Source organism: Microtus oregoni, unplaced genomic scaffold (genome assembly GCF_018167655.1).
Source record: "Microtus oregoni isolate MIOR12 unplaced genomic scaffold, Mior012 000098F_ref0000018, whole genome shotgun sequence".
NCBI lineage: Eukaryota > Metazoa > Chordata > Mammalia > Rodentia > Cricetidae > Microtus > Microtus oregoni.
In genome coordinates this window covers 3,416,935-3,432,711 of record NW_024544711.1, presented here as the reverse complement: position 1 = coordinate 3,432,711, position 15,777 = coordinate 3,416,935, and the positions used below count along the sequence as shown (strand labels likewise).

The 15,777-nt window shown below is 43.6% G+C and overlaps 1 protein-coding gene across 11 annotated transcripts in view; it reads right to left on the bottom strand.

Moving 5' to 3' along the window:
- Positions 1 to 15,777, bottom strand: part of LOC121442981 (protocadherin alpha-C2) — a 207,965-nt gene that overhangs the window by 36,549 nt on the left and 155,639 nt on the right. Inside the window, exon 1 of one of the 11 annotated variants that reach the window (XM_041644636.1) lies at positions 8,235 to 11,184. The exons of the other annotated variants lie outside the window; for them this stretch is intronic. Coding sequence (XP_041500570.1) covers positions 8,235 to 10,802 — 2,568 coding nt within the window. The 5' untranslated portion in view covers positions 10,803 to 11,184. Of the gene's footprint in view, positions 1 to 8,234; positions 11,185 to 15,777 lie in introns of those variants that run through there. 11 annotated transcript variants of the gene reach the window in all.

Sequence of the window (15,777 nt, the reverse complement as noted above, 5' to 3'; positions counted from 1 at the left end):
AGAAAAAAATCAGGCAAGGTGCGGTGGAGCCCGAAAATGAAAGGCGGTTGTAATTTGTGCTTTCCTCCGGGTCACGTGATCATAGTTAGCAACATAAAGCTGCAGCAATGCCAATAAACTATATCAAAGAATCAGCTATTCTTACCCCATAGTTCATACAGTCCATGCAAGCAATGTGAAGTATTCTCATAAACACACTTCATAAGAGAAGTGATGGGGCCAGAATCCCAACCTTCTAACAGATTTAGGGATGGCTAAGTGGTACCCAGAGACCTAAATCAAAGCCTAGAAAAGTGATGATTCTGATTACTGTATCAAAGTCTCTCACCCCATACAAGCTGTCACCCCATTCCCTTGTATTCTGCTGGCAAGAAACGTATATGTAACTGGTTTCATCCTTGGTTTGCAAATCTATAATATGCTATTATTGTTCCAGATAAAGTAGCACAAATTATCCACAGACGAAACAAAACAAGTTTCCATTTTTTACAAGTATTGTTAGAGGCAACAAAAGAGAATGTTTGCACACGATTTTATGAACCTGAAAACATGACTAAAATACATCTGATGAAGTTTTCAGCATCACCATCTTCTCCTGCCGTTGGTAGGACCAATGTCAGCTTGCCCACAGAGAAAATCTTTTTAGAAAGATTCTGACATCTGCTGAGTAACTTGCTTGTTTTTCTATGATTGGCTGACACTCATGATGAACATTACTGCAACTTGATCTTCGGGATGAAATCACTAACCTCAATTTGCTGAAAGGCACAATTCTATCAGTACTGAGCAGGAGACTCACTTTATTACACAATTTCACTTCCTCAACAACACAATTAATTTGTCATGTTGCTATTTTCAATAACAGTCGATCAGCAACAACATACTTCTCAGATTTATTTGCCAGAATGAAAGTTGCAAGATTTCTTATGGCAATAAGATCAGACAGGGACAAAGAAAGGAAGAAAGCAATTAGTTAGTTTAATTCGCAATCTGATGTTATACAATGAAATAAGCACTTTTATTCTAATACTTTCCTAATCAGATGATACATTCTGTGAAACTGATTGTATTTGTTTTACTCATAAAACAGACAGATTTTCTTACAATATTCATGAATGCAGGGCTATATCCTTAAAATGTAGCAGACATCTGACACTGGATAGGTTTTTATTTTATTTTATTTTATTTTATTGTGTGGTTTTTCCAAGACAGGTTTCTCTAGGTAACAGCCTTGGCTGTCCCAGAACTCACCAAGTAGACCAGGCTGGCCCTGAACTCACAGAGATCTGCCTGCCTCTGTCTCCCAAGTGCTGGGATCAAAGGCTTGTGCCACCACGCCCAGACATTTAGAGTATTTTTGAATAAACAAACTGTCACACAAATTGTGACAATTGTATTTAAATTATAAAAAATAATAATCTTTAAAGACACTAAATTTGCCTGGTTGGTGAATATACAGTTACAGCTACTTTCCTAATAGTGATTCATCTTAAAAGAATACAAAATTGAAATCCAAAAATGTATGTGGGTTTCACAGAAAGTTTGAATAAATTTGGAAAAAGTTCAGGTTGAAAGGCTGACTACTGATGGATCTGCTACAAGACAGTAAGGTTTTGGACTAACTATGATGGTTTACCTCTAAAATATTTTAATATCATATCTCTTGATTTTGTTCGCATGTTTGTTCGAGAGAAGGTATCATGTGCTCAGGTTGGCTCAAACTCACTATGCCAGGGCTGGCCTTGAACTCTTGACTCACCCAGCTCCAGCTGTCAACTGCTAGGATTACACACTAATGACACACCCTGTGTGTGCTGAATTTCCATTGGTGAAGAACTCCAGTTTAGTCTTCTAAAACAATAATAGTCGCAGAACTCCAGACGCAGAAAAAGTCAATTAGGTAATCCATGTAAGTGATGTAATATTACTGAAGAACAAGTACCAACTTGAGTTCCTGCTAAAATTATAGCAAAAGTTTAATTTATCCTGTTAAAAATTATTTGTGATTTATGCCATAGAATACTTAAGCAACAGAAGGATGAATCACTCCTAAGACGGTTTAAAGTAAAACAGGTTTAAAATATCCCGTTATTTATAAACTCTCATGAACACTCAGTAAAATGAACACTTCTTCCAGGCGGTAGTGGTGTACGCCTTTAATTCCAGCACTCAGGAGGTAGAAACAGGTGGATCTCTGTGAGTTTGAGGTCAGCCTGATCGACAGAGTGAGTTCCAGGACAGACAGAGCTAATCAGAGAAATCCTGTCTCTAAAAACCAACCAACTAAACAAAGCAACAAAAAAATCCTGCTGTCTTCTTACCATGCAAACTGCTGTTGGATTTGTCAATAAACTGCTTTTTGAAACCCAAAACTAGATGCAATATCTCCTTTTTCATTCAGAATGTCTCCACAGCCAATTTTTCACAGTGCTATCTAATAAACACTGATCTAAATTGCTATAGGAATAGTGCTGAGATAACCCTGAGACCCCACACCAAAGGCACACGTCCTGTGCAATCCCAAGACTCAGACTGTGGTGGACTTACCCCCATAATTGTGTTTAGACAGCTTAGCTGTCTTTTTTTTAAAAAGTGGGCTCATTTGGATAGGACCACCCTAACCACAAGAGACTTTTACATTCAAGTCTAGAAGTCGCAGACAGAAGTCAAAGATGTGAAACATGAGACAGAAAATTCCATGTGACAGAAATTCTCTAAGGTCAGTCCTAAGAACAAGTCACATGACAAGACCTACAAGAAACCTCTCTGAGCTGAGAGTAATGTTCTTCCTTGGCCCCAGCAAAAAGAGATAAGCCAGCTAGGATTCTGTCCCCCAAGGAACTGAACTCTGCTAACAACCTCAATGAATTTCCATGTAGATTCTTCTTCAGAGCCTCCAAAAGAGTACCTATACAATGTGTTGAGTTTTTTTTAGCTTTATGAAAACTGAAGTGAAAAACTTAACCACATAGTGCAGGACTATGAGACACTAAGTGGATGAGGTTTTAACCACTAATTCATGGTAATTTGTTACAAAGCAATGGGAAAGGAATGAATTAAAATAAAACCAAAATCTAACACTGAGAATAATCATGACTATATGATATATTGGTCTTTCAGTAAATCAAAATTGGAAGGGGATAAACTTGAGGATTCTGTGTAAAAAATTGCCTTCCAAGTACAACATGTAAACTCCAAGCTACAGGGTGGGAAAGGAAACTAAGATGACTTTAAAATATGCGTGTTAAAATCTAGTACAACAGAAAGTGTAAGGTCGGTTATTCCAGAAGCACAGCTTGCTAGAACAGCAGCTACTCTCTTACACACAGTTACATCTCCCTGGAACCAGCGAGGCCAGAAAGAAATGGACATTTCTCTCCACCTTTGCAATGTCAGATATTTCTTTGCATGTGCCAAGTTCAAATTCTTGAAAAAAAAAACAGAGCTTGCATAATTTTTAGGTTGGCAGATTTAAAACACTGCTAAAAAATTCTCTCGACCTCTGAATTTTTAATTCATGGCTATAGATTATACTGGTCAAAGTATTATATTAATCAGGTAAATTATGTTCATATTATAATATACATGAAAACTCTGATCCAAGTGAGGGTCTGTAAAAGTCACATTTAAAAACACCTGTAAAAACAAACGAACAAACCAAAAAAAGCCAGGCAGTGGTGGTGCACACTTTTAGTTCTAGTACTTTGGAGGCAGATGCAGACCTATGTGAGTTCGAGGCCAGCCAGGTCTACATAGAGAAATCTTATCTCAAAAACCAAAACTAAATCAAAACAAAAACCAAATAATTGCACCTGTGATAATAGGCTACATGTGACTGAAAATCAGAATGGGATCTACTTGAAAGGAGGGAGGAGACCCCATGGTGAGGGAGAGTCAATAAAAAGAAAGTAAGAAAATGCCATGATGCAACCTATCATTTTGTATGCTAACAGAAGGAGGAGGAAGAATGGGAGGAAGAGGAGGAAGGAAGGAAGGAAGGAAGGAAGGAAGGAAAGAAGGAAAGAAGGAAAAGAGGAGGAGGAGGAGGAGTTCCATTAAATTTTCCTAAAAGTATCTTGGTGATGGCAATTTTCCTCAAATACTTACAAACTGACATCATTCTGACCTCTCATTGAAAGCAAAAATTCATAGCCAACCAGGGCAAGAATCCAGAAATGAACCTGCTATTCTGTCAGGCAGAGAGAGTGCCAATAGACATTGTATAATATGCCAAGTCGTGCCCCTGCAGTGTTCTGAGTAAGACCAGATGCCCGTGTGATAGCTCATGGTGGGGTCAAGGGAGAGGGTAGGTCAAGGGCAAACATTTCTTCATTAAAAAGAATATGGCTAAAGAGACAGAGAAGAACTCAGCCATTACTCCTTTATGCTCAACTCTCTCTATGGGGAAAAATGAGGAAGGATTTATTTGAAGAAAACACCGTATGTACTATTAGACCAAGGACAATAAACTTTTTTTCCTCAGGACAGCCCCTATAGACCATATGAAAACGGCAACACTAAACAGCTCCACCCACTAAAAACTTGTCATCAAAGATGAAATACTAGAGGAGAAACTAATGATTAAAATGTCTTGACCTTGGAGCTGGAGAGTTGGCTCAGTGATTTAGAGCCCTTGCTGCTCTTGCAGAGAATCAGGGCTCAGCTCCCAGCACCTACATAGTGGCTCCTGACTGTCTCAATTCCAGTTCCCGGGATCCAATGCCTTCTACTGCCCTCTGTGGGCTCTTGTGGTGCAAATAAAGTTGTAGGCACACACATACTCATAAAAATAATGGATACAAAATAAAATCTGTTGGTCTTATGTGGTGTGGTATCCCATGCATATAATCACTCAGGAGGATCGGGAGTTCAAGGTCATTCTCAACTACATATTGATTTAAAGGCCAGTCTAGACCATAGAAGACCCTGTCTCCAACAAAGCAGTTTTGTCTATTCTGACCATTTTTCAGTTTTAAAAACACGCCATCGCATTACTGTACTTTGAATGTAAATCATTCCAAGACAGAGCCACCAGATGGCAAAGTCGGTACTAGAGGAAATGTATTTGGTAACACTGAAAGATTACACTAACTCTTCCAGGTCTCCACGTCTGGATTAAGTTGGCCATGCACATACAGTGGATACATAACTAAGGATCTGATAACTGCAAATTGCTTCATTATACGTAAAAGTGAAGCCAAGCTGAAATCTCTCTGCTCTTCCTTTATGATTTCACATGATGTGTGACTGAGCACTCAAAGTGACTCATTAGCAATCAATCTTAGATGCAGGCTCTTTTCATGGAGACTCTAAAAGAGGTGCCAACTACTCTCACTTGAAGTTTCTAGAAGGCTCCAAAGAGAAATTGTGCCCTGTTGCCAAAAAGCACAACTCAGGAAATTAAAACAACAAACAAACAAAACAAACAAACAAAAAACCCGGCAATGTCTACCAAAAGACCACAGTCTGCTGCTAAGTGTTGGTGTTTAATAAGCAACAAAAGAAAGCTTACTCGGTGAAAGGACAAAGATAAAAGCTCTGAGTAAGCGTTGCCAATAGCACAGCAGTAAATAAGTAAATAGCTGGTAGTAGCATTCTGCCCGAATACCCCATGCAAAAAAGTACAACTGGGATTTCTGTCCACTCCTACTGTTGAAGAAAACATAGGCTTTGGAGTCAAACAGACGTGACTTAGAATACAACTAGCAGTGTGCTATGCTATCTAACCTCTCTGATAATGTTTGGTTGTGTAAAATTAAGAATCAATGAAATCCCATAAGCACATACTGCAAAGTAGAGCACTTCTTATATAGCAGAGTCGTCAATGAGTACAAATTCCTTCACTCTTCATTTCCAGTCTTCATCTATTTAAGTGCTGGCACATGGCATTAGTAGCATTCCAGCACCTTCCTGCCATCTGCAGTAACTAGGCGAGGAAAGAGAAAACCCTACCTGAGAAAGCCAGCTTGACCTAGCCATGATGATTTTCAAAACAGATGGGCTTCTGTCGCCATTTTGCCGTGCTAGAGCAATGGGACTGACATTTTCTCCATAACTGCAATGAACTTAGGAGCTATAGACCTGGGGGCATGCCACTGAATTCTGAGAGGCATCTATCACATAGCATTTGCCGTTACTAAACAAGCACTGTCCTGGCAAAGTCCCACGAAAGCAAATACCTCCTGACACAATTTTATCCCTCCATCGACGGTTTGTGTACCACAGTAACTATTAACATACAGGTCAGTGTAAGACAGAAACAGTTCATGGATCAAAGTGCCCCAAGCGTTGGATCAATGGAGAAAGTACAAGCATGTCATTTCCCTAAGCTTCCAGCACACAGCTGGTGGCAGAGCTGAGCTGGCCTGGCTGACTGTGCATGCCTCTTCACCAACCTGCCGACTGTCCCAGCCCCAAAGGACACCACCTGAACCTATTAAGCAAATGTCAAAGAGTATCCTTATTTAAAGACAAATCATCTTTACAGGCTTCCAAAACCTACAATGTAACAACTCTAGAAATGCTTTGTTGCTCCACTTCCCTCCTTCTTTCTCTCCCCACCCCTTCCTTCCTCTGCAATCTGCCTCCCTGACAACTCAGCATTGACTACTTACTTTCAGGCTCTTCTGATAAGTGACGAATAGCCAGAGGAAAAGGAAAAATACAAACTCCTGGCAATCGAGAGGGGAGATTCCGGGGCTTATGCACTACTCTCGTTAACAGTGAACTTTGAATGTGGAAATATAGACATTAGTAAACCATACCAATATGCTAACGAAAAGTCACAAGCTATAGGAGAAGCAAATATTATTAATTCATTTAGTGCTGACTCTCAGAATCCTAGCTACAAAGTAATTATTTGGAAAGTAAATGCCTCCCTATTTATAGGACAGGATTTTGCTTTGAAATCCAAGTTTAAAAGATCACAAGGCAGGCCCGTATTATTTCCAGCATGCAGAGAGAGTTACTACCCAAATACCCAAATATGCCTACACATTAATGTACTTCTCAATAATTTCTATGCATTCTTCATTTTATTGAGCAATATGGCCTGTGGCTACTTAAAAGTCAAAACTAGTACATATACTGGCCATCGTGTACAGCAAACTAGCCACTTTCTAAGCCTTTTATACTATTGCAGGACTAATTTCTGATCCAGAAAACAGACACACACTTTCAGAGTGTTGTCATTTAACTTAAAAACATGGAAGGCTTAAAAATTATACTCTACATTCCATCAAAAGCACAGGAATTGTTAACATGGAATCAGAAGATTGTTGATCTTAAGGATATTTAAGGCGAATGCTGAGACCTGATCCTAAGATGACATCAGAGCATGCTAAGGAAGGGGGGCTAAGTTGGAGGTCTTTGTCTCTTATTCCCCAGTTTTGTCCTGGTCTTCACCATCCCCACAGACTCCTTGCCCATTCCTTCTCCAGGTTCTCTCAGCCCAATGTGTACTCCTTTACGCTGGCTTACTACCATTCATTTCCTCTCTCAGCCTTCCACAAGAGTGACCGCATCATCCAGCCGCAGCAAACTGGAGTTTCACTTTGCACTTTTCCCTTTCAATGTGAATGTCCATCGAAGCCTATCACATTAGTCTTGTGTAATTAATTCAGTAAGTTTTAGGGACGAGGTCTCATACTATGTAGCCCCAGCTAGCCTGGAACTCTTTATGTAGATCAGGCTAGCCTCCAACTCACAGAGATCCACCTGTCAGTAATTTTTTACTAAGATTAAAAACAGCAACAATTCCCAGAGGTAACCACACATCTCTGGAGGTCTGAGGGCATATATATTTGATTTCTTTTAAAGTCCAAAGCAATTACCCTGTAGCTAATATAGCAGAGGTCATTTCTCTTCAAACGTCACATTACCTCCCGGTATATCACCCTTATTCCCAGACATGTTCTATTTCTACAGAGCTGTGCTTCAACCAAAAACACCTAAGACTAATCCGTACTTCTCAAGTACTTTTATGGTTAATTTTTCACATGTGCCACTAGGAAATGGTAAGTAAACTAATTCTCCAGGGCTTATTTTCTAGAGCAAAGAGCAGGTTATAATAAGATCAGAGATACCATTAATATTCAATTTACCAGATAAACCTTGTCGGTGATAATAAGTCACTAATGCCAATCACAGAGGGTTGGGAGAAAGGACATGTGAAAACAAACAAACAAACAAACAAATGCAGGCCTTTCTGGAAGACACCCTGATCACTATCTCACCTCATTTTGAGAGACAGCCTCATTTTTTAGGATAATCAGGTTCCCGGTACTCTGCCTCTGCCCACTTTGGCCCGTGAGATGCCTGTTATCAGTCACCGAGGCTTGGGCTCCCCCAGGTCCTGGCCCTGTCTGGGCCCCTGTGTTGTAAAACATGAAAGTATCGCTCCCTGAGCCCGCTGTCAGGCAGGCCTTGTAGCAGTAGGTTTTGGTGAGGGAGCCATTGCCTCGAACTTCAATGAAGTGAGGCTGTACTTTGAGGCCGTGTGGTATCCTGGCATCGATATTGTTATTGGCCTGTTTGTACAGTTCTGCCGGGCACCGCTCCCTCACTCCACAGAAGCCTCCGCAGCACGCCGTGCCGTAGGCAGTGTAGCGGTAGCACTTGATGATGCTCAAAACAATGATTGTCAAGAGGAATATAAAAGACACTGTGCTTAATGCTATTATGAGATAAAGTGTGATTTCAGAGTATGTCCGAGCACTCTTTATATGTCTCTGAGTGTCCGGGAGCATTTTAGAAACCCTGTCCACCACAGCTACTGTAATGGCCACAGTAGCTGATAGAGGTGGTTCTCCATTGTCGCGAACCACTACAGTCAGGTTGAAAGTGGTACCACTCTCATCTCCTATCTTTCTGGTGATCCTAATTTCTCCCGTGTGAAGTTCTACTTTAAAGAGGTCGGAGTCAGACGTTGGGACTAAATGATAAAAGAGCCAAGCGTTCTGCCCAGAGTCTGAATCCATGGCTATGACTTTGGTGACCAGGTAGCCAGCAGGGGCAGTCCGAGGCACCATCTCAATGGCTGCTGATGAATTAGTTGAGGTAGGGTATAGAATATGAGGGGCGTGGTCATTCACGTCCACTACATACACATTGGCGGTCACAGTGCTACTTAGTGGTGGCCTCCCCTTGTCCTGGGCCTCCACGGTCACAAAAAACTCTCGAAATTTCTCGTAATCAAAGGAGTTGACAGCATAAAGGCTGCCGCTGGCACTGTTAATGGAGACATAGGAGGTGACTGGCAGCCCTTGGATCTCCCGGTCTAGGAGTGAGTAAGTCACCTCTGCGTTCTCCTTTTGATCTGGGTCTGTGGCTTGCACCGTGCAAAGCAACACACCCGGCAAATTGTTTTCCTGGACGTAGATGGAATAGGAGTCCTTCAGAAAGCTCGGCGGATTGTCATTGATGTCAGAGATCTCAATCTGCAGTGTCTTTTGAGAGGTGAGTGGTGGTGTTCCCCCATCAGTGGCCGTCACTGTGATGTTGTAGGCAGCTACCCGCTCCCGATCCAGTGGGCCACTCACCACAAGTGTATAGGAGTTTCCAAAGCCATTGAGCCGGAAAGGCAGCGTAGCCTCCAGACCCAGGCTCACTTTCCGGTTGGAGCCCGAATCTTGGTCATTCACACTGAGAAGGGCCACAACAGTGTTGAGAGCAACATCCTCAGGCACTGGGCTGTACAAGTCTGTGAGGACCACCTCGGGAGCGTTGTCATTCACATCCAGAATGTCCACCAACACCTTGCAGTGACCCGCCATGGGTACTGGTCCCCGGTCAGTCGCTTGCACATAGATCTGGTAGGAGGAAGACTCCTCATAATCCAGAGTCCCACTTACTCTGACTTCCCCTGTAACGGCATCTATGCTGAAAAGCTGTCTCTCCCGGTCAGACGTGTAGCTGCTCAAGGAGTACCTGAGTTCACCGTTAGAACCCTCATCCGGATCCGAAGCATTCAACTTCACTACCAAGGTGCCTGGGGGAGCGTCCTCCCGCAGCTGGACACGGTAAGTGGATTGGTCAAAGGCAGGAGAATTGTCATTAGTGTCCAGGACGCGAACAGAGATCTGAGCCGTGCCTGAGCGAGCTGGAATGCCCCCGTCCACTGCAGTGAGAACCAAGTGGTGCAAGGCAGCCTGCTCGCGGTCTAGGCCCTTCCGCAGCACGAGCTCCAGCACCTTGCTATTTTCCTGCAGGGGTTTAAGGTCCAGCTCAAAGTGTTCGCTGGGGCTGAGCTCGTAGGTCTGCACTGAGTTGGCGCCAACGTCGGGGTCCTGTGCGCTCTCAATGTGAAACCGCGCTCCAGGTGCCACAGACTCGCTTACCTGAAGCTGGTAGTCCGGCCGCGGGAAGCGCGGCGAGTTATCATTGATGTCCAGTATCTCCACCTGGATCGAACTCACTGCCACCGGGTTGTGCGCCAGCACTTCCAAGCTAAGCAGGCAACGAGGCCGCTGCTCGCACAGTGCCTCGCGATCGATGCGCTCGTTGACGAAGAGCGCTCCGTTTGTCAAGTCCAGTTCCAGGTAGCGCGGGCTGGGCGCACCCAGATGGTTGATGCGCAGGCAGCCGGGTCCCAAGCGCCGCAGTTCCAGCCCCAAGGCTCTGGCCACGTTGCCCACGAGCGCGCCCGGGCTCTGCTCCTCCGGCACCGAGTATCGTAGCTGGGAGGCCGCTGGGCTTGGCAGCAGCACCAGCAGCAGCCGGAAAGACAGAAACAACAACCAGGGCAAGGGCCGCAGGGGTCGCGGATGCTCTGTCGCCCCAGGTCTGGTGCCCGCCAGCTCCATAGCCGCCGGCCCTGGCGGAGGCAGCCGGGGCAGGGCAGGAGGCAGCAGCTTGGCGAGCCTGCTCCTCGCCGGGCCCCGCCTCCGCCCTCGCGGCTCTTCACGGCTCACGCGCTACAAACGCCCGAGGCCGCTCCCCTCCCAGGCGGTCTCAAGGGCTCCGAGCCCTGCCGCCCCCACTGACTCCCCATATCCCCAGCTCCTCCACTCGCCTCCAGGCGCTCCAAGGATCTCGATTTTCTGCGACTACGCCGCTGCCGCCGCCGCCGCCGCTGATGATGCTTTAGATGATGCTTTAAGGAGAGGGAGGGAGAAGCGGAGGGGGAGGGGGTGCTCCGCAAGTCCAGCTCGAATTCCGCACCCAAGTGGCAGCGGACTGCGACCGTGCACCGCCCTGCCACTCCACCTACTCCAACCCCATCTCCTTCATCCTCCATCCGCCGAATCCCAGCAGACCGCGGGAACAGGGCCACTCCCTTTCTCCCTGCCCCCACGGTCCTGTTCATCCAGTCTCCACGCTCCCCAGCAGGCTTAACGCGTCTTTTAAGATTAGCCTGAGAAAAGAGGCTTAGAACTCTGACTATCAGCTCTCCAAGTCAAGATTTCAAAGCGCCAGCCAGGAAAATAAACTGTTGGGGGACCTGGGCGGTGCCTTACCAGTCGTGGGGAGTACATGCTGGGGAGGTGCTTTGGGGCTTTTGAAATGCAGACCCGTTGTTTACTTGACCCCCTCACCTTCCCAGGCACGGTTCTTAGAAGTACAGAAAGCCTTTAACTCCTTGGGCAAAGGGCAAAGAAGTGACTGGTGCCTTCTTCTGGGGAGCAAGTCTAAAGCAAGCATCCTGGGATCCAGCACTGTCTAGCTCCCAGCCACGTGCCTTAACTTCCAGTGTGTATTTTGGCAATTAACCAATATTTCAGGGTTTAAAATTCTCTTCTTCTACAACTGATTCCGTAAAGCGTCAGGAAAAACTCGTATTCAAGCTGTTCCGTCGCAGCAGGAAAAAAATCTAGTAAAATTTCAGGCGATTCTCCCCTCGTGTTTCCTCTAATCTTACTTCAACCCTTTCTCATTTATCGCTCAAGACATTTTCTTTCAAAAATGATTAATTCTTTTTCTTTAATGGATGACAATGTCGTCAAGAGCCTACAAAGCCATTAAATCAGGAGAGTTTCTCTCGGTCTGCCCAGCCATGCTGGAATTTGAATTCGTTAATGCTTCGCAGAAAGAAATAAAAGATACCACCCTGCTGTTATTAAGCAAAACGTAGGCTGCTGGGATTTATCTTTCAGTAGCAGAAATGTTCACTGTGTTACACCTCATCCTCCGTAAATACACGGCCCCGGTGGGCTCCTGTACCTTTGTGCCCCCCCCCCGACTCCTGTTAAACTGCTCTTCAGTGAGCAAGAAAGCTGAAGGGGTAGAGAAGGCCGTTCCGTGCTGTGTCATTGCCTCCCCGGTTTCCTAACAGTCAGCTTTCCCAGTCTTCTCGTCTCTCCCACGAAGGCTTGAAACTATAGCCCCCTGTGCAAACTCCATTCTCTGAAACATTGTTTTTTTTTTCCTCCTCATCCCTCAGTATCCTTGTGCTACATAGCTAGCCCCTTGGGTAACTTTCTAGCTATGTACTGGAAGGAAGCCCAGCGAGACCTGACACTTGGCATGCTTCCCCCTTGAGAGGACAAGCTGACCAGGGCCAACATATCCATCCTCCAACCTGCATTCACTAACAGCAGTCCACAACCTAACCCAGCTCTTCTAGCGAAGCTAGTTTCCCTCCTATCCCTGCCTATTTGTCCTCTTTGTTCCACCAAGGGTGCAGAGTGGGAAGTAATTTCCATCAAAATCTATTCCTGTCTCCTTTCTAAGGTCTCTGGCTTCTCCCTCTACTGCCTGTATCCTTCCCAAACACCCCCCAGTAGCTCTGTCTGTTTGCTGTAGTAATTTGATCTCAGGGAGCCTTAATCTCTCAAGAGCACAAATTGTAGACCTGGCCTATGTCCTCACCCATTACTTATTTCAGAAAACAAATGGCCTGTAAGTGGAATCAAGTTATAAGTTGTCAGGAAAAGTGACCTTTCTTCCCCTCAGCTCCTCCAGCCCTCACAGTCGCGACCACCAGAGCTCAAAGTCACTGGGTGTTGACCATGCATGGTCCTATGCCCCTGAAAAGATTACAGGCACTTAAGGAGGAGATAAAAGTGACAAGGACTTTGTGGTGCTTTTAGCAGAAGCCCCCAAGTGCTGTGCCTCAGAATTTGTCTTTCAGCCATATTACCATCCAGCAAGAGTACCGGCTGAAATGTCCATTTTTGTTTTTCAGACTTCTAAACTCCAGCTAGTATTTACTCCCCCAGTGACCGAAAGAGCAAAGGAGCAGCAAAATTAGCCTCCTTTCCAGAGACTAAAGGCTAAAAAGACGGTATTCGCTCTGTTTGGCACCACCGTGATTTCCTTTCTCACGGTATCATACTGAAGTTCCTGCCAACCTTACCAATGTTTGGAAAGTGATTGCTCAAGACTGTCGCTAAGTGCCTCATTTACAAACATTTATATGAATTCATACTAATGCCTCAGTCACACCATTGTGCAATCCTTCCTTTTTTTACCTTTAAGAATTCCAGTAAAAGCAGAATAAAACTGACTGGGAACACAAAATACAGAGGTAGTTGCACCTCTGCTAACGACCATGTGTCTTCTAACACCTAACTTTCAGCTTGCTTGTCTTAAATACAGAAAACAAAAATAAAATCCATGAGGCTGTTGTTATGATTAGAATAAGTAGTAAGTTATTTGGACAGTATGTGACAAGCACACCGCCGTTGGTGGTGGTAGTGGTGTTTATTAAGAGTAACAACTGTTGGTATCAAATGACATCTTGCCTAATCATCTGTATGCGGCATGACTCCTTAAAAACAGACAAGCAACTGTGATATTTAAGAAGAAAATGGTGGCTGGGGTCAGTTGAGTATACTCAAGGTTTAGTCTTTCCAAAGTTTTCAAATATTTCTAGAACTTATCCTGTATCTTAAAAACAAAAAGAAGCAACTCTCTTTCATTTCAACAACATATATGTACGTATGTATGTATGTATATATATATATATATATATGTCTTCTTTTTGTCTGTTTGTTTTATGTGTCTTTGTAAGCATCTGATACATGTGAGAGGCCAAAACAGATCTTAGACCCCCCTGGAGTTAGAGTTAGAAGTGGTTATAATCTACCCAATATAGGTAGATACTGAGGATCGAACTCAGATCCTCTGGAAGAGCTGTGAGTGCTCTTAGCCACTAAACCAGCCCCAGGAAAAACTTATACCCAGATATCTAGTAAAATTATTAATCACAAAATAAAATTGCTTCTAGATATAATTAATAAGAAGTGACATGATAAAAAAAAGAAGAACCATAAGACAGGGTATTGTGTTTGTTTACCCCTGTGATAGACAAGAATTTCAAAATCATATTCCTCAATTATATTTCTTAATTATATTTGTAAAATACATCTCCCATGAGATCACTGAGCATGGCAACAAAACCCAATCACAACAGAATTGAGACTGCAAGAAAAATATTCAAACTCAGAAAATTCTCCTAATTCACATCAATTTTCCTTTATTACTGGCGTAATTATAAACCATTTTACTTTGAGTAACCAAACAGCTTGAGTTTGGGTGCATAGGGCAAACAGGATATACTGTCTAGTCACCAGTTTTATCAGGCTATGAATATGTGTCACAGAGAGGAAGATCTAATTTTCTTTTTCTTTTTAAGCTTTGTTGTTTTAAGACAGCTTCTTGCGTAGCCCAGGTTGTCCTTGAGTTGGCTGTGTAGCCAAGGCTGGCCATGAACTCCTGATCCTCCTAAACCGAACTCCCAAGTGCTAGAATTGTAGTCATGTACCACCACGCCTGGCCTCTAATTTTTACTTATAACTAGTGAATGAGTGCTCCCCTACAAACTAAGCATATATTACACAATAAAACTAATACGGACCCTCAAGAGGCAGAGGCCGCGAGCTCATGAATTCAAGGCCAGTGAGATACTGTTTCAAAAACTTTATCTTGTTAAGAAGGGACAGGACTCTTGATCTTCCTCTCTAGGGGACAATACTCTGCAGTAAGTTTATTGTCATTATGTGTAGTAGTCTAAGGACTGGGAGGGATGGCAGTGTTTTCCGTATGAAATGATAGTGGAATTTTTTTAGCTATTCTTTACCCAGAAAGAATGTATTAAGAAAATGTTTGGGTTTAACAACTGGATTTTGGGAAGGGATCCTCTGAAACTTTAGTCCTGAGAAACTGATATGCTGTAGCTACATGGTTGAGGCAGCTAAGAATTGTTTAGAATAAACAAGAGACTCAAGCCATCTTAAGGTTATTAACAATAAAAAGGAAGAGACAGGCTAAAGGCTTGGGCCAGATAGCTTAATACCAACAGATGAAATTAGATTTGACTTCTCCACCAGTGTTCTCTACTGAGGTGACCTGATAAGAATCAGAGATTGAAGGCTGAACTTCATTAGGGAAAATCTTACATAAACCATTTATTTTCTTCATTTCATAAAATACAGTGGTTAAACAGAGCTTAAATCTAAGGTTAAGAGGAGAGAAAGAATAAAAGCAACAATAAAAGGTATGTGGAGACCAGAGACGGAAGAACCTAGAAGCTTTCAGACCAGATAGCGTGGACTACACAGAGCAGAAGAGACCTTTTCTTAACAGAGTGGAAATAGAGAGCTGACTCGCCAAGATGGTCCTCTGACTATCTATCTAGGTGTGCTGAAAGTATGCTGAGGCTTGAACACACGCATGCGCGCACACTCTCTCTCTCACACACACACGCACCTGTGTGTGCATGTGCACCTCTCTCTCTCTCTCTCTCTCTCTCTCTCTCTCTCTCTTCTCTCTCTCTCTCTCTCACACACACACAATAATAGATACATTCTAAATGATGTTTGATGCTTGAGTGACCAT